Below are 21262 nucleotides of genomic sequence, written 5' to 3'. Positions count from 1 at the left end.
GCAGCCAAATTCTTTTTGAGTGTCCGTAATATACTTTGTGATAATGAGGTGCTGCTGCTTTATCAATAAGCTTCGAATAACGAGCTGAATGGCGAAGCCTCTTTTTCATTATCTGAGCGATGAGGAGATCTTGTCATACCTTTCAGTATGTTCATTCCTAGGTGACATCTTTACCGGCATTGATAAAATAGTGGTCAGTCTACTGCGTTTATGTCGCTCGGTATTTTGCTAATGATCTGAATGTACCCAGAAGCAGGCAGAATGGCGGTGGGGTTTTTCTCAGGTGTAAAGATACATGCACTAGAAGCAGAGACTCATGACAGGCCAACCATCTTGATTCCTGCTAATTTGGTTTATTCTAGGGTCCCCCCCCACCTCCTTTGATTAGTTACTTCATAACTGTAATTACAGAAATCACAGAAACATCATCACAGAAATGTTATTTTTGGGAAATTATAATCTGATAGGGCTTTAGGAATTTATTTACATTGTTAATTGGTGGTAAGACTATAAAAGTGAGCTACCTCATAAGTTCATGCCTGCCTACATTTGAATGACACGTATTCACTGGTTGTTATTTATAATTTTGGGGGTATTGAACTGATGGAGATTACTCATGTTGAAAAGCTGCTGGAAGGCCCGAACTAGGAATTAAATTATCATAGCGGCTTCATTTTGTTAACAGTCTTATTGAAAATAGCTTGCTTGCAGGACAATCAAACTCATCAGTGTTCTGCTCTTCCACTTCAGTAGACAAAGTTTTAATCAGTGGCACACTTGATCTTGCAGAATTCAAGGAAAATAATTTCCTGCATTTTTGAGATGAGCAAAAATTCATGTAATCTATCTTTTAAACTCCTGGCACTTTTTTTTTTCTTTTCTTTTTGAATAATCAACTTTGCTTCATGCAGTTGCCCGTTTCATGTAACTTCAATTATCAAGATGACCCAATGCTTAGATGGGAGTAGCTCATGGATGAAGAGCAAGCAACCGAATCTGAACTCAGGCAAGGCCAATAATAGACTGGTGGTGAGATCAAAACATTTTGAAAAATGTACCGTTGTCTCTGAAGTCCTATATTTGCAATTGGGCTTTACATTTAGATGGCCTTAGAGAACCTTGTTACTCATTTCTGATGGTCTCACATAGCAGCATTTACGGAAAAATACTTTTCCACTGTCCTCTTTTCCTTGGAGCTGCCATCCTACCTTAGTGGTCAGTCATCTAGCTTCAATTATCTTTTCCCCTTTTGGATGAAGTGCAACAGTGTAAGCAATCTTCATCATCTAACAAACTTATAAAAATGAGTCATATTCCAGGTTTTTTTTATTTTCTTCAAGACTCTTAATAGTCTGTACTCAGCTCTGGGATGACCATGAGCGCCGAAGTCACTGCCAGTTATTTCTTTGGTGTAACTGAACTTTCTGAAACAAGAGTACAACTTGTTTGTACAGTAAGCATGCAGTACCCGTAAGTACAAGATGGTATAACAAATTTCAACAGTAAGTAACAATCACCTAGAATCTCCCTACTTTCTACTTTAATTGCAAGGACTATTTCTTCTGTCACCATATACAGCAAGGACTCCAACAGAATACTGCTGCCTTTTTGATGAGAGGAAGGACAAGGAGATGTTCATCACCTAGTTTACTGTGCCGTTCGAAAGTATTCAGATATTACAGAGGTATCTACAATCGTAAGTAGTATATTGGACATAGAACAGAACTTTAGAAAAGCTGGCTCTGATAAATTCCCATGTCACCACCATTCAGCAGATGGAAAGTATCTGTATTTTCTGTATTTTGATCAACTTCCTTTCAGCAGAACTTTGTAATTTTTGTATAGTGGCATGTAATTGAAGTTTGGGAGTGTTATTCCAGGATACTTTAGAAAAGCTGTATTTTGATTAATCTTTATCTGTTACGCTAACATTGAAAAATCTGCACAGGTAGCCTTCGTGGTTGAGGCTGATGAATCCAATGTGTGGAAGCAGTTCTGGGAACTCCAGGTCTCTCAGGTAGCTTGGAACTGGGCTGTCTCGCCACGCGAAGGTGAAAAAGCCATCTGAATTTCAGCTAGAATAGAGTGAGAAGCCAATGAAAAAAAGCAGAACGCTAAAATGATGGTTTAAAAGCAACCGTGGTTGCTGTGTTCTCATCCAGTGGTGGCTTCATTCTCGGTTATGCCTAATCTTACAGTTTTGTATTATAGACATGAGTTATCTTGAAAATTAAATAGAAACCTAAATACTCTGGAATCTCTGCTTATTTCTGCTGTAAGTAGCTTTTTGCTCCTCTGGGGCTAATTGCTTTTATAAACATTGTCTAACGGTGTTGCTTGACTTTTCCAAGGGTCTAGTACTTAAACTGTTGATCTCCTCAAATATTAAAAGGATGTAATACCTAGCTCCAGAGGTGTTCATAAAGCAAAATGAAATCATTTGATGGAAGGTGCTAAGGAAGCTTTAAAGCATTAGCCTAATAGAAAACCTATCAGTGGACTTTTAAAGCCTTTTCTCTTCAATTTTTATGGACTGTCTTAATTGACTTTAAAAGGCTTTTATGCACTTATGAATAGGCTAAGTAGAAATAGTCTTTTTTTTTCCACCTGCAAATAAGATACAGGGACAGCTTCTAACTTGATTTGAGAATATCTGATAATCTAGGCTTTTGCCCCGTTAGAAGGGATTTTCAACTAATGAAGTCTAATAAAGTCAGGAATAAAAAAAAAGCTACATGTGTCTGCTAATGCTGAAAACTTGAAAAAGAAAAATTACGATGGTGAGTAAAAGAATAATGCCTGTAAAACATTTTGAGGTATTTATGATCACAAGCTTTAAGAATAGGGGGAACCACAGCACTCAGTGTAAATGCTACACTGAATATTGGAGGGACACTAAACTGCCTAAACAAAATGTACAACCATGGAGTATCACTTTTTCTTGCAAAATCTTAATTTAGAGGCTACAGCTAAGTTGAATCGGGATCCCCTTGGGACTGTTCTGATACAAATCTGTCTGCTTACATGGAACGTGTAAGCTGAAGATGAATGTCCTTTCTATCTCAAATTCTCCATATGCTTCTCAAACCAAAGACCTCTAGAAGCCTTGCTTTGCAGGGAATTTTCAAGAGAGCACTCTGCATAAAGAAGAGAGAGATGCATTCATGATGCTCTAGCTTTTACTTGCAGCAATGAGGTATGTTTACCCTTTGAGAGGTCTCTCCCCAACCTTAGTGATACCAGATGTGTTATTGGCTCAAACAGCAGTCCCTGGCCTCTTGTCTCCACGCACCAGCCTCAGGGGAATGAGGATGTGCTGTCTGTGAGAAGACAGGACCAGCCTCAGTTTGGAAGCTTCACCCTGATTCACCTTGTTCCCATACCAGACAGGCTTTGCAGGCAAAAAAACCTCACACACACAGAAAAGAGAAAACAGTTTCTAGTTTATTTAACAGACTTCAAAAGTCTTTAAGTGAAAACATGGAAGCAAAGAGCAAACCAAATTAAATTCTAGACTGTGTTTAACAAGATGCCTTTCTGCCTGCTTTGCTATCCTTTACCTAGTACTCTGGCACGTCCTAACTGCACAGTATTATGCTGTGTGCGTCTCTGAAGAGATTTGAGTAATTTTCTCTGTTCTACCTGCACCAGGCCTCTTTCTTTCAGCACAGATGGAGTATTAATGATTATCCTGAGGTTACTTTTGTTATTCAAACGTTTCCTGGATTTTGCTGTTTCCTCCACCCCTCATCAATCCATTTGTTCCAAGTTCCTTACAAGAGTTTATTTTATCTCCACTTTACTCCTTCCTGCCTACAGCACTGAATACACCTTAGCATCTATTCTATGGAGCTGTTAGCACACTGAGATATTAGAGAATGGTTATTCGTGGATTATGTTTGGTTACACAGTTCTAGTAATAGAAGTAACATACAAAATTTTTTGCTTCATCACCAACATCAAAGTAACGATGATGCTAGCATGCTAAATCATGCGATAGACAAATAGATTATTAGCCATTTCAGTAACGGCTGGTTGACTGAAAACATCTACAAATGGTCTGGAGGAGCAATACATAATGCTATAAATAAGTTTCAGATCTTGTTTTGCTGCCAGCAGAAGTGTTCTCTGCAGAGGCCTTGAATAGGTTCTGAGTAGTTCAAAGCTAAAAGAAAAGACTACAGCTGGATCTCCATTAGTAACTGATCACTGTGCAATTAAGCTTAACCTCCTACCAGTGATGGTCCCCCAGGGGCAACTCTCTGAACTTCAAACGAAGAGATTTTGTACTAGAGCAAATGGTTAACAGCAGGATGAGGAACAATATTTGAAGGAAAAAGATAAGAAAAACCCCAAACATATGAGAACCCATAATCTGTTTTGAGACTTTTAAAGAACATTGCATTGGAGGGGCAGATAGTATGTCCATCCTAGAGGACAGGAAGTAGGGTAAATGCCACCTACTTAAGTGTATAAATACATCAGGTATTAGAGGGGTGGGGGGAGAGGAAAACAAAAAAGAAAAGGGGAAGAGAAGAGGAAGGAGAAGAATCCGAACTAGAATTTTCAGTTCAAAATGTAGGAGCTTTGGTTCAAATCATAGAATTTTATAGTGCAAACTTTACCTGAACAGCACAAATAGCTCAGGGGTCAGGCTGTGCTGGAGTACAGATTCAGAATGGAATGCACTAAGACTTAATATGAAGGTGAAACATGCAATGTCAAGTTGCTCAAAATTTTAGAAGCGAGATGCTTTGAACACTGACCCCTCAGAGAGAAGGGAAGAAAACAATTCAAGGCAGCCGGTGAAGTGGAAAGGAATTTTATGCCTTAATTGTTGCTGTCTGAAAAGTTGAAATAAATTCTTAAACCACATGAAGTTTTGTAGAGCGCTGATGAGCAGCCTTGACAGGCTGAAGTCTCTGAAGGAAAATACTGAAGCAATTTGAGAAACAAATGATTGCGGACATAGTGAACACCTTGTTTCTGATGTAGGTTCCATATTCTGTTGCTGGGAACCTTCCTGTTGTGTTTTCACCTGGTTTAGGGCAGGATGAAAGGCTCTTTGACCTTGTATGGAACAACCGCCTGTCACAAAGGTTCCTCTGGATGATGAATTCCGGTATTCTTGGCTAGCCTTCATTCAGACAAAGTCAATTCACATAAACCAGCTGAGTTTCTACTACCTTCACGTGTGTTTCATAGAATTCCATGCTCATGCTACATATGGAGACTGAAGAAAAGATTTCCTCGACAAACAGAATGGTTGAAAGATTCCATGAATATTACTAAATGGTGGTTTCTTCCTTAAAATATCAGGTGAGGGGGAGTGAGGAGCTTCAGTGGGCTTTTGATGAGAATTGTGGCAGAAAACTCTCTCTAGTCTTTTCCCCTGAGGGCTATGGGCTGTTATGACTGTGCTGGGTGCTGCTCAACAAACCACTGGCCTTCTAAGTTATGATTTGAAAGCAAAAATAATATTTTTTTAAATGAAAAACATATATTCTTATACGAAATAGAACAGTTATTCTGAAAGAAAAAATTTACCACCTACATTATCTGCTTTTCGTTTATAATTATCGGAGTTTTGTGATACGAATGTTAGCTGATGAGGAAAACGTTCCCCCTGCCAGAGGACCGTGCTTGAGGTGCTGGGTAAGCAATCAGGATAAGGAATACTCAAGGAACACGGTCAACTTATTCTAACCTGTTTCGGCTAATTGCTTGGCAAATACTTTAAAGCATTACATTCAGCGCGACTTCTCTGTGTCCGATGGACGCCGTCACTTTTACTTTTCCTCGCGACCGGGCGGGTTCCCTGCGGACCTGGGGCGCCTTTGCAGGGCGGCGTTGGCAGCACGGTTGCGACAGGAGCAGGCGGCTGGATGCTCCGGCACAGGCGGGAGGGAGGTCACGTTGCCGGTGCCGCTTCTGCGATCCGTGACACACTTTAAAAAAAAAAAAAAAAAAAAAAAAAAAAATCCGCTTTTCACCCGCTCCTTGAAAATGGGGTGCTGAGGGAAATGCCTCCTCAAAAAGGAAAAACCCAGGGAAATTGTACCTGGCAGACAGGGACACGCTGACGACTCCGAGGCGAACTTTCCCGCGGGCGGGCGGGACGGAGGCGACGGCCGGAGGCGGCGCCCCGCCCCCTCCCCCTCGGGCGCCCGCCGCGCAGCGGCCCGGAGCGGGCCGCGTCGCCGAGGTCACGCCTGTCGCCGCACGCCCCTCGCCGGCCTCGGGTCGCACGCTGGAAAGCCAGCTCCAACTTCCCAGGCGCGGCTCGACGCGGGGCGGGGCGGGGCGGGGAGGCCGGGCCGCGGCCGGGAGGGCGGGCCCGCCCGCGGCGGCGCTGCCCCGGCGCGGCGGGGGAGGACGCGCGTTGCCACTTGCCCGCTCCTTCCCCGTCGCGGCGGAGTCGCGGGTCCTGCAAGCGCCCCCTTGTTTCCTTGCGCAGGCTGCGCTGCCGAGGAGGGACGGGGGTGGGTGGGGATGGAGAGGTCGCCTGGCGCTGGTGATTCAGTGCCGGGGTCTGTAGCACAGCCCGTCCCCGGTGGCGGCGGCGGCGGCAGCGGAGTGAGCGCGCGCACGTGACGGCGGCTCCAGCTCCGGCTCCGGCTCCCAGTGCCGCCACAAACAGCCGCGCACACACACGCGCGATCCCCGCTCCTCCATCCAGCCTCCTCGCTCCCGCTTGCTCCCTCTCGCACGCACCGCGCAAGCCGCCGCCAGGGCGAAGCTGTCGGCACCACTCCGCGGTGGCAGCACCCGCAGCGGCGGCAGCGGCGACCGCGCAAGAGGCAAGAGTTTGCGAGGGCTGCTGCGTGCCTTCCCGAAGAGGTTTTGCGCCCGGAGGATGGCTGGCTGCGGGCTCTCAGAAGACGCTTGCTTCTCCTCCTTCTTTTACAACTACACCTCCTCCTGGGAGACCTCCTACAACCAGGTAAGAGGTTGCCGGTGCCGCGAGGCGCGCTCGCCGCCGCTGCGTCCGCCGGGCTCCTCGGGGGAGGCGAAGGGGGTCCCTTTGCGTGCAGGAAGGAGCTGGAAGTGGTTTTGTTCAGCATTGGTGTGGGGGGAATCGGCGAGGAAAGAAAGGAGAGAAAAGAGCCTTTTTCTGTCTGCCTGTCAGCCCACTGCCCTCCGCCTCCGCCCCTCCCGTGAGGAAGAGGAGCGGGAGCCGTAGTGCGCGGAGGGCTGCGCGTTACCCGGGAGCAACTCGGGGCACAACAAGGCAACTCGAGCGAAGCGCCTCCGCGCCTCCCCCCGCTCGGCCGCGCTCGCCGCCGTCCTCCGCGCATTGAGCGCCCCCGCTCAGGGCAGCCGGACGAGTTTGCCGGGGCGGGGGCAGCGGGCGTACGAGTGGCAGGCTTGGTGCCAGGGGGACACCCCCCCGCACCCCTCAGAAACGGCTGCGTGTGCATTCAGCCTCGTAATTTCGGATCCTGCCTAGGTGGAAATAGTTCGGCTCACCCGTCTCTCCTGATCCAGCCCCGCACCCCCCCTCCACGCACTTAACTTTGATGACTGTGCAATGCGGAGCGCGCAGCCAGGCGCCGCCGCTCCCTCCCGCCGGGTCGGTCTCCCCCGCCCGCGCCGTGGCTCGGGCCGCGGGGGGTGGCTGGCGAGGTGGGGAGGGCGAGCGGGGGGAAACCAGAAATCGCGCCTCGGAGGTGGAGAGCTATTCTGGGAGCCTCTAAAACGTCTTTAATTAAATAACTGTTGTAGTCTGCTGCCCCCGCCGCTTGTTTGGTGAAAGTCTACCGGCGACTGTCGTTTATAAACTACACCGGTGTGAGTGCGTGCGTGTGGAAGGGGGTTTCTGCCGCTTGCGTGACGGGAAAAGTTGGGCAGCGGGTGGAAGCGGGCTGCGGAGCAGGTGAAAGGCACCCCCGAGCTGGGGAGCGGCGGTGCCCGCGCGGGGGCGGGAGAGCCGCCCGCGGCCCGTGAGGCGGCGAGGGGCGCCGGGAAGGGGTGCGGGGGGGTCGTCTCCCCGCTCCCGCCCTGCGGGGGGCAGAGCCGGCTGAGCTCATGGAAAAACGCGCAGCCCGTAGCCCCGGTTTCCAGGAAACTGACATCTCCAAACTAGCAGTTGCCAGTTTAAGGTTACACCGCACAGCGAGGGATGCAGGAACCGCGCGCTCCTCCTTTTGCCTCCGGGAGTTAATAACGCCGGGCGGCGAGGAGCAGCGCCCCTCCTCCGGCAGCAGCCGGCCGGCCGGCGGAGTTGCGGTGGGGCCCTAGGGCCCTGGCAGCTGGGTCGTCCCTTGGAGCAGGCGAATAAATACTCATCTCTGGTGTGGCGGGTGCGAGCGGGCGCTTACCGGGCCCGTCGCGGAAGGCGCCTTGTGTTGGGCGAAGCCGCCCGCCGAGTTCGCCGCCCCGGTTTGGGGGGGAGCCTTCCTAGCGGGGAACCAGCCGGGCTCGCTCGCGCGGAGGAGAGGGGGGTCTCGTGTGGGGAACAGGCACACGGAGGCACGTGTCGAACCCGGAGCCACCTCGGAATCGCTGCCTCCCGAGCGCGCCGGAGCCCCTCTGGCTCGATGAAGCCGTCAGGTGCCGCCGGTGGCCCCGCGCCGGGCGGGCGGGCGGCAGGTGCGCGGGGCCGGCGGCGGGTCCGTAGCGGCCACCGGCGGCTGGCGGCTGACAGGGGCGGCGGGGGGAGGGCTGCCCGAACTGGCGGCGCCGGCCCTCGGCGGCACGGCCTGGCCCCTGCCCCCTGCCCGGAGGTGGCTGCGGCTTAAGTTCGGTCGGTGCCTACCGCCAGCGGTGGCTTGGAGCGGCCGGTGCGGCCGAGCCCGTGCCGGTGTGCGTTCCCCGGCACACACCGAGGGCACGCACGTATCTGCACGCACGGGTGCCGGTGCGTTTGTGTGAGCAGAGGTGGAACGTTATTATCCTGCGAAACACGGGTCCGCGCGAGTAACTGAGGTTTTTAAGAAGGGCTTATACCTGGTACAAAAGGCAGGCAGTCACACGAAGCCTCCTTTGAAACCGTCAGAGGAGGAAAATGGTTAGGAACGCAGACAATAAAATCAGGTTTAAACCAGTTCCTTTATCTAAAGTTAGTTTCGTTCTGTAGCGAAACAGTTCTGTGAAAGAATGGCATTGTGAAATGATAGGTTCCCTTACATTTCTTTTCAGGAGAGCAAGCCCGGATCACAATGGAAGCAGGAGGAATTACTGACAAATCCATAGTTGAGCTATTCTAAATACCAATGTTGAACTGTATCTAAGGGAAAACGGGGGAAATAATTCAGGATGCAGAAGATCTATTTATAGAAGGACTATATAAACTGTAGGATATATACACAAAGTTGAATTAAATATGCATGATTAGAAAAGGAGCTTAGAAGGAGAAGGTGTAATCATTACATAGCATTACAACGGGAACAGATGAGCTTGCAAGACTTTCCAGGGTGAAGATGAGAAGAATTTTTAAGATACATATTCTTTCTGGTGCTCAAGGCTCCTTTCTATTTTCATCTTTTGCGTATTACGTTAGCATTTACATCAGTCAAATTCACCAGCTGAGGATTAGCAGTGGATGTTAGTCTGAATATGAAATCAAAATGAATATGGGATTTTGCTGCAAATAGATTTTTTTCTTACAAGTTTTAACACTTAAAAAGGGAGGGTTGGCTTAAATTTGACAGTCGGCCATATTTGTGTTTGTTTATTGCATGAGGAAAAAAAAGCTTGCAAACCACTTCTTGCTAAATATAGCAACGTAGCTATAATAGAATTTGTTTTGTGTACTCTGATTAAAACAAAACAGCAAACAAAAACTTTAAAACAAAAGTGCTGAAATGAGAAGATGGGTTGACTACTAGAAAAATAGTTTTTTATTCCTAGATCAATATGATGCACTCTCAACATCTAGTATGAGGTAAAAGGATCCCTTGTATAATATCAATAGCGATTCAGCCATAGCTTGCTGAAAGAATCTTTTCCTGGCATCTCAAGACTTTTAATGAGAGTATAGGTAATCAAAATAAGACTTAATAATGGAACCAGCCAGGTTAAAGAGAGAGCAGTGATTTCTTCTAGAAGCATAATATGCTATCTGAGGATTTTGAAGGCAAAGGTAGGACGTTTGCTTTATAGTTCAGGAAGGTTGAGAGACGCGTTTGAACTTTTATATTTTTGATGCATTATTGCAGTTCATTTTTAAGCACAAGATTATATGCATGATTTGTTGGTAATATTCTTGCGAGGAACTTTTTCCATCGCATATTAAATTCCAAAATGCGTCACAGAAAAGCTTGTGTTGGAAAAATTATGTCTAGAAACTTTATGAAGTCTGTTTCGAATCCATTTTTGAGGCAGTCTTCCAGAAAATAAGGCTCTATAGTAGTTATAAATAAGACTTTGCATTACTAAGGAGAACTCCAAAAAGATTGTCTATTCTCCTGAAGCTTGATATGTTTTTTACAGTTATTTTAGTACAGGATCTTAACCATTATGCTAAATTCTAGACTAGACAAACTTGTGAACTTAAATCCTGAGCACTATGAGTTGTGGTTGCATAAACTTACCTTCGTTGTCTTGCCAGTGTGTGTAAACCTGACGCGAAGGAATATCCAGCAGATTTCCTGTTGATTCATTCTGTGATCTGCATTTTTAGACTGTCAATAAACGTAGTTCTACTTTTAGTTCTTTATTTCGTGAATATGTATTCGCCGGAAACTTCCTGACTGTATCTTCTGACTTACTGAAATTCTCTTTACGTCTATTTCTTAATTAGTAGTCATGAGGAAAGAACAGCTGTTTCTAAGTACTGCAAACGGGGTGTTCAGCCTTGCTCTTGCAAGTAATATTCTTGGGTATAACCTGTCCATGCTGAACTGGCAGCATTATCTGTATTAATTATTTTTCACTCCCCAGTCCGGAACTGGATACGTTGTTGTGTTACTAATCTGTATGGTTGGGAAGTGTTTGAAAATAATTTGAAATGTAGTTCATGAATGAGATCGTATGACTAAGACATAAATCTGGATACTTATTTTGATTTGACCTCAAGAAAATCCTTGCACTATAGAAGTAAAATGGGAGTATGCTGCCTGATTGCTGACTTTATTTCTGAGATTTTTTTCCCTGCAACACCCAGCTGAAGGCTTGTTACCTGGCACCATCTCTTTGTCCTGTGTTTTCAAACATGACGGTACTTTATACAACATACTTTCACAGAATGTGTTCTGTGGATATAAGTAAGTCAGCGAAAGATTAAGCTAAGAGCCAGCTTTGTGGCTTGGCGCTTTGTCTTTAGGGACGCAGAGACAAAAGTACCCCAGTGCAGTCAGAGCTTTCTGCCAGTATTTTGGGGGTGCTGGACTGAATGTAGTATATTGCTTTTATGCCTTTGCCTCTTTTAACTAGAGTAGGCCTAGTGGCCGTTTCTGTTTTGATCCATAGCCAGTGAGACTTTTTGACTTACTTTTGTTTTCATGGTTTCTGGATTTTTTTTTTTTTTTTTGGTAGTTTTTTTTTTTTTTTTTTAAATTTCATTTGAAGAGTAGAACTCAGACTCTATACTGGTTGGAAATATGCTAGATGAGTTAGTATATGCTATACATGTGCAGTGCATTAACACGAAGTATGTATCTGTATGAGGATGTTGAATGGGAGATACTGTATCAATCTGTACAAGATTGGGCAGTGCCCTTTCTGATTTTCGTAGACCTTTTTCTTTGATGGAAAAAGGCTCAGTCGATAGTTGTACATTATTTGGCTGGGAAAACCAATGGAATAAAACCATTGTTCAACTTCATTTATATTTTAGCAAAGTCTGTAACATCTCTGCAAATTAAAAGGACACTGTCAAAACTAAAGTAGTTAAGAAAAAGCTATAATCCCAGCTCAGTGTTAACATAAAAGACTTGATAATTAAAAAAGAAAGTTAGTCCTGGATTTGAAATTTTCCTAATTTTTCTGGATCCAGGGAGTGTGGTACACTGGTGTGCAAAGCCGGGAAAATGGAACACAGTAAAAATGAAAGTGAAATTGAAGAGACCCATTTTCTTGGCATCCCAGCAAAAGATAAACAATAGCATAATAAAGAAGATGTTTAATAAAACAGGTTAAAGACTTAAAAAAAAAAAAAAGTTGTGAAACATGATTCTCTTTCTTTCAGAGATTAATACCTTAACTGGTCATTCAACACAGTAACTTTGTAAAGTGTATTCTGATGGCAGTCTCATGTGGCAAAAAAAGCACAGTTTAAACTGAGTACAAACCATTTCCTCATGCCCCAGAGAAAAACAGCTACATAATGGTACAGTGGAGCACAATAAGGTGAGCTTAAAGCACATGCAGAAAATGGGCAAGATGTTGGTTTTGTATCTTAGTTTAGAAGAAAAGCTTATGTGCAAATCCTAAGTTACAGTTACGGCTATGATGAACTAGTGCATTTTGGCGCATTATACATAAGACGGGATTTTCAAAACACGGTGATGTTCAGGAGAAAACGTCGGTAGTTCTAGCGATGTGTTCTGTAGGAGGAGGGCAGGGAGTTCTTAGCTGGTCAAATGTTCATGTGATCTAAGCAGAAATGTAAAAGTGCAGGGTTTGCATTGGAATGAGAATGGGGTCATCCACCCTTTGTACTCATCATCAGGGAAGCAGAACCTTCTTCCAGAGAGACCATAGGAAATCAATGAGTACACTTTGCTAGTGTGGAGATAAATGTGTCCTGCAGAAGGGTATTAAATATAAAAGGGCAGCAGTAAAATGATTTACTACACGAAGCAGTGGAACTTTCTTTTGGTCACCTAAAAGGCAATTTTCAATTTTTGATAGCATAATTGTATTTTTTTAATACTAATAACTGAAGAAAATGTGGCAAATTAACTATTTTACAGGGATTTGGGATACATAATGTAAGCTAGGAGAGGCTTGTTTACAAATGGAAGCTTCTTTACAAATATATAAGTGTTTTTGAACGTATTATCTGGCATTTATCATTTAGATAATAATAATCTGATCTGACTTCCAAAAGTTAATGTTTTATTTTCATGTTTTTTCCTGAGGCAATGTGGATGCTTGCGATTCAGTTTGTCTCGCCATGACCAGAAGGTATCACTGAGGGATACCAGCACAACGGATGCACATAGGAGAGAACCTGACGTACATTTAGGTGTAGAGGCTTAATGAAATGTGGAAGAGCAGGTGCACAGTCCTAATGCGTTGGTGTCTTTTTTTACTTCCTCTGATGTGTCTGTTTGCTGTGTGAGCAAATCTCATTGTACGTTTAAAACATATAGCACTCTGAATTTGCTAAAAAGGATGGAGAACCAATACTTTTACAGTATTTTTTTGTCTTAGACTCTGTATTCTTTACAAGTGGCAATTGAGATTCCCCTTCTGCTAAATAGCTGTGTGTAATTGTCTCTAAGGGTAAAATTAAGGTGAAGAGAGATTAATAGCAGAGTGACCCTTTCTCTGGATATGGCATTTGTGACACTGTGGTCCTAGTTTTGGAAGGAGAAATTTGTCACTTTTGATTCCATATGAACTCACTGGGACCTGAAATGATGAGAAGAGCGGGAGCGTGCTGCATTCATCCCGACTCTGCTGTGCTTTGGTTAATGTTGTCGACTGGTCTTGTTGAAAATGAACAGTTCCTTTTGCATAGAACTGAACTGAGAGATGTATTCCAGGACTGCTTCTGCTCCATCTGAGCTACAAATCGACATTCAACTAATGAGATGAGACCAGAGTTAGGATCAAGTGAAATAATCAAAGAAACCACACCCTGAAGTACGTGGTGTGAAACCTACATTGTAGGTGACAGATCCTTAGCACCAGCTTGTCCGGCTCTTTCAATCTTAGTCCTGTATTCCTTGCTGGTGTAGGCAGCCTCTGCGCGTAGTTGAGTTTACCTAGCAGAGAGCACGTGAAAGCCTGGATGTAGAAAGCTGGTTGGAGACTCATGGGTTGAACGGTCACCTGACATGCATCCTTACCTGCAATCTGAAGACCCTTATTCTTTCCCTCAAAAAGGAGTAGTTTGCGTTAACACGAAGTGGAAAGGTTCGTTTGATCACTTATCATGTAACTGGAGTGAGTGAGAGGCACTGGTACTTTGGCTTACAAAAGCCCTCCATGTTTTTAACCCATTTTGTTATTTGCAAGAGCAATTTAGTTCCTAATGTTAACAATGAGTGATTATGATTCTGTACTTCCGTTTACAGCATAAATTAGCATTTTGTTTTCCATTATAGCTTTTGAATGAGGAATTATAATGTATAATTTGCTGCAAATAGATGTTATCATCTCTTTGGATGTGAACAACCACATAAACTTGAGCAAATGATAAAAATGGAATCAATTACTTCTCAAATGGAAGTAGTTTACAAACCTTCACATAGAAAATGGCAGTAGTAGCTAGTTATTGTAACAAATAATTATTTTTTTTAAAAACAACATTTATCGCGTTCCATTGACAATTTAGTAATTGTTTATAGAATATTTAACCATCCTCCTCACAAAATGCATGCCGCATAATGTATGCGTTTTTTTAAACTGCAGATTGCCTCTGTAGTCCTTGTGTGAAGCTTTACTCATGTATATTCACCTGTACAAATGTTCCAGAAGGGGAGTACCAAGCCACAAATCACACTGATGATGATGATGATTAGAGAGCTTCACAGTATTCTGGAATTAGTAGATCAAGATTGAAATTGTAGAGGAGAGGAGAATGAAGAGTATGTGTTGTGGGCTGTATCCAAAGCCTGGTGAAGGTGGTGTGAATTTTTCTGCCACTTTCGAACTTATGATCTCGGTCCTGGTTATTAGAAGGATAAAGAGGAGGAAGAGATGTTATTAGAGATGCTTGAATGAGTGAGTGCTGTTAAGTCTGTACTGGAGGGGAAGGTAATATCTTATACATTAATGAGTTTACTAGTTTGAATTTCACAAAACAAGTTTTCACTGTCAGTTGCTACGATATGTTTCTGAATTGTACAGAGTTATTCATGCTTGGAAAAGTACCAGTCCACAGCCAAAATGAATGTGTGAAACAGACCAGAATCCCACTCATTCTCTTCCCTTTGCAGAGACTTGCTTCATGTCACTAAAGCACGTAATCCAAGCATTATTTCCAACCCCTTCCTTTCAAGGAGACTGTCTAAATTCTGATGATTTTCTACATACCAGTTTGCATGTATGTTTATTTCTGATCCCCTAAAGCTCTGACCGTAAAGCCACCACCTACATCACCTCCTGTCAACCCAGATTCACCAGCCTTTTTCTCAGTCTTCCCTCATAACCCCATTGCATCCATCCATTCTGTATGCAGTATAAGCCCTGCTTGAACATACTGTCTTGATTGCCTCCACCTTCTGCCTTACCCTTACTTAAAAATACAAGTCAAAGTCCATACTTTGCCTTGTTTAATGCTTTAAATTACTACTTAAGCAACATCTTGTTGTCCTTTTAAAGCCTTAACATAGTTTAGCTTTTCCCAGTTTACTGTTACTGATACTTTCTCTTTACAGCTGATGCTAGATATGATGCTTGCTGGGTTGCTTCTCCTGATCAGCACTTTTTTGCTATTCTCACATTTTCCCCTTTTACTTTTTAAAGTCATGAGCCTGTTTAGGAAGATCATGCAAGCTTTCCTCTGCCTGGTCCCTTGAAAGCCGTTGTTGCCTAATTATTAGAAATGGATAAACTTGCCTTGCGGTTGGAAAACTCTGGGACAAGCTGACCAAAATCCAGTCATCACTCTGACTGCTGTGTTTCACTGTATTCATCTGTTGCTTGTTTCTTTAGGTTGGTGTCTGCTGCCATGCTTGGATCAGTCTGTAGATCAAATAAACAATAGCTTTTTATTCTTCTAATAATTAAAAAAAGACTAATGATGTCTTTGCTCATTTGCTTCACTGTAACAAACGTTACAAGTGAAATAATTGGGGGAGGGGGGGAGGGAGATAAAATGGGAACAGCATAACTTGCAATTCAGGGTGCTGTAATTCAGCCTTAAAGCCTTCTTTTGAGACCATGGAGCTGATTACTTAGGATGGAGCTTTCTCATAATTTTATTTTTGAGGCAGCTGTTGGCTGTGAAAATTTACTTGTTTTCTCATTTTGACTAAAAGTCTGTTTGTTTGGGTTTTTTTTAACTTTCTGAACAAAATGTCTTGGACTGGGGCAGGAGGTGAATGTTACGATGCTACGTATTTGCAGTGAGGCTTTTGAAGCTTAGAATGATTGTCTGTTGTGGTAATGATTCCTGAAGGGCTGCTGGAACTTTGTTTTAGAAATACATGCATGGCTTCATGAAACATATATCCACAGTCATCATGGGGTCCCTGAACTGAGCAATTTACAGTGTCAGAGGTGTGTTGGATTGTGAAAACTCACTCCAAGGAGAGAGAGCTCACTTCAAGCATTTGATATAATTTTTTTTTCCTTCAGTCAAACAGCACGTTGTGACTTGATGTATCCGCTAAGCTTTGAGTTTTTCTTCATTAAGCTGCTTCTTACGTCTGTCTACTACCTCTATGTGCTCATAGTTTGCTTAGGCCTTGATCCAGCAGACCACTTAATTGCTGAACTGTAAACACTTGAAGTCAAGGGAACTGCTTATAGGTTTAAAATGAGTGTGTGGTGTGTTGGACTGGGGCCTCAGGCAGCTATATCTTAAGGACAGAACTTTGCTTCCTTCTTGTTTGTTCCTTCTTCTAGTGCCTTAGAAGTATTGATGGTAATTATGGCAGTGGGACCAATAAAGCAAGGAAACCTCCTTATGTTTACAGTATTGTTCATTGGCAGTTAGGTCTCTTTCTTTGTCAAAATGATTTGCATATAAAAGTTGATTCCTCTTCGTCTCCCAAGCAAAAAGCCTTGTGGTGAAATGAACAGGTAGTGCATTAAAATGCAGAACTATGTGAAGTGGCAGAAAGCCATACTTAAGGACAGAAAAATCTTTTTCGATCATAAGAGTTAAAAAAAAGGTAAAAAAGATGGCTGAAAACATGAAATGTTAAAAAAAATAAATGATTGTAAGTAGGACATATACATACTTAAATATTTAAGCCATGTGAAACAATCAGTAAAGGAACTACTGACCAAATAAATTAGCAAAACAGAAGTAAGGTTGCACTTCTAGCCTTTTTTATTTTCATCCAAAAGACTGTTAATTGCTGGAGGATTAAAATAATTCATATTCAAGGATAGAAAGTGATAACAGTGTGCAGAAGCTTGGATGCTCCAGCTACACAAGAAACAGTGAAAGGAATACTTTTCTCTTTGTGTGATGTCAAAACCAAAAGAAGGAGGGGAGGGAAAGGGAGGGGGTTGTGGCTCTTTGATGTCACTTTCAGAGTAAAAATAATGCTGTAAGAGAATAGCATAATCTTTTTCTATTTATCTAAGTGCTTTTTTCTAAAGAGTTAGGACAGCATTGTTAATTGATTTTTCTGACACTCATAACAGTTGTATTAAAAATAATTTACAAAGGATTTTTTTTTTTTCCAGAAGCTGAGCCCTGCAGAATCTGTGGTAGAAAAGTGGGTAGAGAGTGGATTATTGTACATCACTGTTCTCACATAATTATAATCTGCTTGATTGGTAAAATGCATGTTGTGCTTTTGCATTGTCCATTTCCAACCAGTGGTGTCTTTCCAATAAGTTTTGCTGGTTTAGTAGTAATAGAATCAGGATATCTCATGCCCTTTCAGTATAAATAAAGGTTGTCCTAACAGCTGCTCAGATTGTGCTGGCATAGTAGCTGCCTGCTGGAGTGCCAGTTTTTGGCTAGAGTATTTTAACACACTGCAGCTTTTCTCTGGTTACCAATGGTTGAATCATTTCCAGCTGTGAAAACAGATGTGTGGCTTTTTTGGGAAGTAAAGTTGATTAGGGGAGGTTTATGAATAGGTTTTTTTTTTTCTATAATATGGGGTTAGAGGATGCCTTTAAAAAAGAAACAGTTTTTTATGAGTGTGAAGTTGGACAGATTATCAACACACACAGCATTATAAGGAAGATTTGGGCATTCTCATACAAAAAGAGCGGCTCATTGCCTCCTAAAACCATGTTAAAAAAGAAAAGAAGAAATATTTACTATTGAAATTGATAGCTTATAAAGTTGAGACAAAAAACGACAAATAAAAGTGACTAGTTTATCTTAGTGTGTATTGTGTATTAAGATCGTTATTTGGCCACTTTGTAAGGCAGCTTAGCCTTTTCAAATCTGTATGGGCCACCACTGCACACACATCTCATTCAATTTTTTGTTTTCTTCATGTCTGGCTTTTGTCTTTGAAAGGAATTCTCTAGGTGAAAACTCTGGGAAATATTCGCCATGTTTCAGGCATTCTTTTCCCTGTTGTGTTTAGTGTAGTGGTTTGTACCTTTAACATTGATGTCTGTCTGTTTTTAACTCTGCTGGTAGGCACAACACAGTTGTTGTGGAAAAGGGAACTTTTCGTGTGAAGAAACTCTGCTAGTTTTGTGATTTCTTTTTTTTGCTGCTCTTGATTGTTACATAAAATAAATGGTGAAGGATGAAAAAGAGAAAACCACAAACTAGCAGCAACTTGTTTAATTTTTGTTACTCTTGTTGCAGATAAGTGTCATATGAAATGGAAAGCTATTTGTTAGTGCATCCCGAAACAAGGACGTTGTTCCTTGTGCACATCGTGGGTATGCTAGGGCTGCACAGTGTATCGCACACTAGAACCCCAGATGCACAGAAGAGTCTCTAGAATTACCACTAAACCTTCATATCTAAATGAACTGTAAAGCTCACTGAGCAGCAGCATTCACCTTTCTAGCACTACTACAGCTGTAAGTTAGCAATGCAAACAGAAAAAAGATTTATTCATGTATTTTGCATTTTTTCCATAGGAAAAAATGAGTATGTGGAAAGATCATGGAGAGACTATTAGTAAAAAAAAATACTTGTGGAGATCACAAACATATGCATCCACGAAACCACTGAACTTTTCTCCTTTAAGTAGATTGAGCTGTCCTGTCAACCATAGGACATATTTGGTGCTTTGGGTGCATTCCCTCTTAGAAGAGTCTCCTTGAAAAGCTTTGCATGTTTGGAAGAATATGTTGCCTACCTGGAATTTGCCACAAATGAGGAGATGATGTGCTACTTCTGTTGTAAAAGAACAGGAAGCTGGGCGGTGGTTTTAGGTGTTTTCTGGAAGGGGCATTGCCTGCTGCTTAAGCAAAATGACTGTCTGCCTTTGGATTAATAGTCACTCAGGATGAAGAATGGATGTGGCAGTGCTACCTGCAGTGCAAGTTTCCAAGGCCTTACCATGTTAGGTTCCTATTTTTGGATATAATTTTGCCAGATATTGACTGTGTGAACTGTTTTTTGCCCCAGTTTTTTGTTTCAAGCTATTTTTTTTTTAAATGCAGGTATCAGTAAATGTGATTATACTGTCTTCAGGAATGTTATTAAATTTAAAAAAGCCGTGCAAAATTTCATACTATGATGTGTAATTAAATCTTGTCTCCAGACAAGGCAGTATAAAGTGTAGCTCTGCTTTTTTAATAGAAGATTTGGTTTTTTTTGTTTGTTTTTTTTTCAGTGAGGAATTATTAAGTATAAGACAAAAAGCAAACAAGAGAATAAAAGGGCTGGCATATTGAGAAATATTTTATAAAAATATTAATTCTTTTGTAGTTTAGAAGATGTAAAGCAAGTGGCAGCGAAAGTCAGAGCTGTATTTGATTAGAAATCAAAATGTTATTAATAGTGCTGATTACTTCAGCTTAGTTATGTCTGCTCTAGTATTACTCTTATTTGTTTGCAACACTAATCAAGCTCACTGTAAGCCCTTATCTTTGACCAGCCAGAAGAAATCATAAAAGGAAATAATTGTTTAGTGAGAAAGACTTTGATAACAGCATGACTCTTGTGTGGGAGACAAGGAGATAACGCTGTCTGAATGAAACGATATAACCAAGGTAGCTAAGGTGATAAATTCTTTAGTTGTCTTGTCCTCAGCAGTAAAATATACAGCAAATTAAAGATGTCTTTTCAAGAATCATCTTAAGAACTGATGGTATTTGTAATTTGCATGTTTCACATTTGTATGTGTAGAAGAAAGGGAGATTTGGTGTTGAGAATAATATGATTTTGTAAAGCCACAGATTTACTCACAGTTTGACCAGACAATTCAGCCGTTACTTATTGTCCAGTTACCTCTCTATCGAACTGAAGACTGTAGTTAGTGTTTGAGTTTTATTTGACCAAAATATTTTCCAAAATTTAAGTATTTATCTGAAGGAACACATCAAGTATTCAGTAAAGCTTTCAATACTTACAGTACTGGTTAACCATTCTCATTGTTTGATTTCTTTAGAACGCCCTGTTTTCCATTAGAGTTCTTCAGAATTAGTTTTCTAGGCAGAGGCTCTCTTTATGGCTTGACCTGGTAGGTTGGGAAGCCCTTCAGTATCTTTTTGTTTCTTCCTCTGAAAAATACTTTTACTCAAGACATCACGGTGTCTTCTTTTTGTTAAGCCAATCTGAGTGACCTCTTTAAGACTTCTACTGGAGGACATATTTTGCAGACTTCGAGTGCATTTGCATAACTTTTCTGTTTTCCTTCCAATTTTTTGATTTCTCTTTAGGAAAATCAGATGCCAGAAGCATGGGATGGTATTTCAGTATTGGTCTCTCCAATGCTTGCAGTGCTGCAGAGAAGAATTCGTTTATCTGCTTCTCTTCATTACATTCAAGGTTCAAATTAGTTCTTTTTACTGCAATATCACAATGAGAGTTCACATTGAGTAACTTATGCACTTCAGTGCTTACTGTCTTAACTGAGTCATGATTATCCAGGATATAGTCTACCATTCTGTACATACATTACGCTTTCTGTGCATCGGTCTGCACCTTAGTACTTTGTTTTATCCTAAGATACTTTGTTAAATGAGCCTCTTTTCATCATTATGACTTTTTGCCCATCTTATTTCTGTATACTAATTCTATCATCATATTATCTGATGAAATGTTGACTAGTGTGAAGCCTGGCACCAATCCTTGCTGAAACCCAGGAGAAATGTCTGTGCTAATTCGTCATTGCATTTTATAATATCTCTCCTAGCCCCCTTTTAATACGCTTGATATACTTTTACATAGTATCTTCTTAATTTTTGAATCTGAAAGTCATGCTGTAATAAATGAGCTGCCTTGCAGAAAGTCTTCTACAGTCGTCAAATATGTGAGTAAAAATTACTGGATATTTTTAGTGATGAGATGCCAGTCTTCTAGTTAAGTTGTACATGTATG

The 21262-nt window shown here is 42.3% G+C and overlaps 1 protein-coding gene across 2 annotated transcripts in view; it reads left to right on the top strand.

Annotated features, from left to right (window-relative positions):
- Positions 1-6856: 6856 nt before the first annotated feature.
- The window catches only part of PPARGC1A (PPARG coactivator 1 alpha), a 376447-nt gene continuing 362041 nt past the window's right edge, over positions 6857-21262 (top strand). For both annotated transcript variants that reach the window (XM_086612015.1, XM_086612014.1), the window contains exon 1: positions 6857-6943. In XM_086612015.1, coding sequence (XP_086468141.1) covers positions 6857-6943 — 87 coding nt within the window. The remainder of the gene's footprint in view (positions 6944-21262) is intronic.

Source organism: Tauraco erythrolophus, chromosome 5 (genome assembly GCF_009769465.1).
Source record: "Tauraco erythrolophus isolate bTauEry1 chromosome 5, bTauEry1.pri, whole genome shotgun sequence".
Classification (NCBI taxonomy): Eukaryota; Metazoa; Chordata; class Aves; order Musophagiformes; family Musophagidae; genus Tauraco; species Tauraco erythrolophus.
The sequence above is the reverse complement of the archived record's forward strand: the minus strand, read 5'-3'. Positions and strand labels throughout refer to the sequence as shown.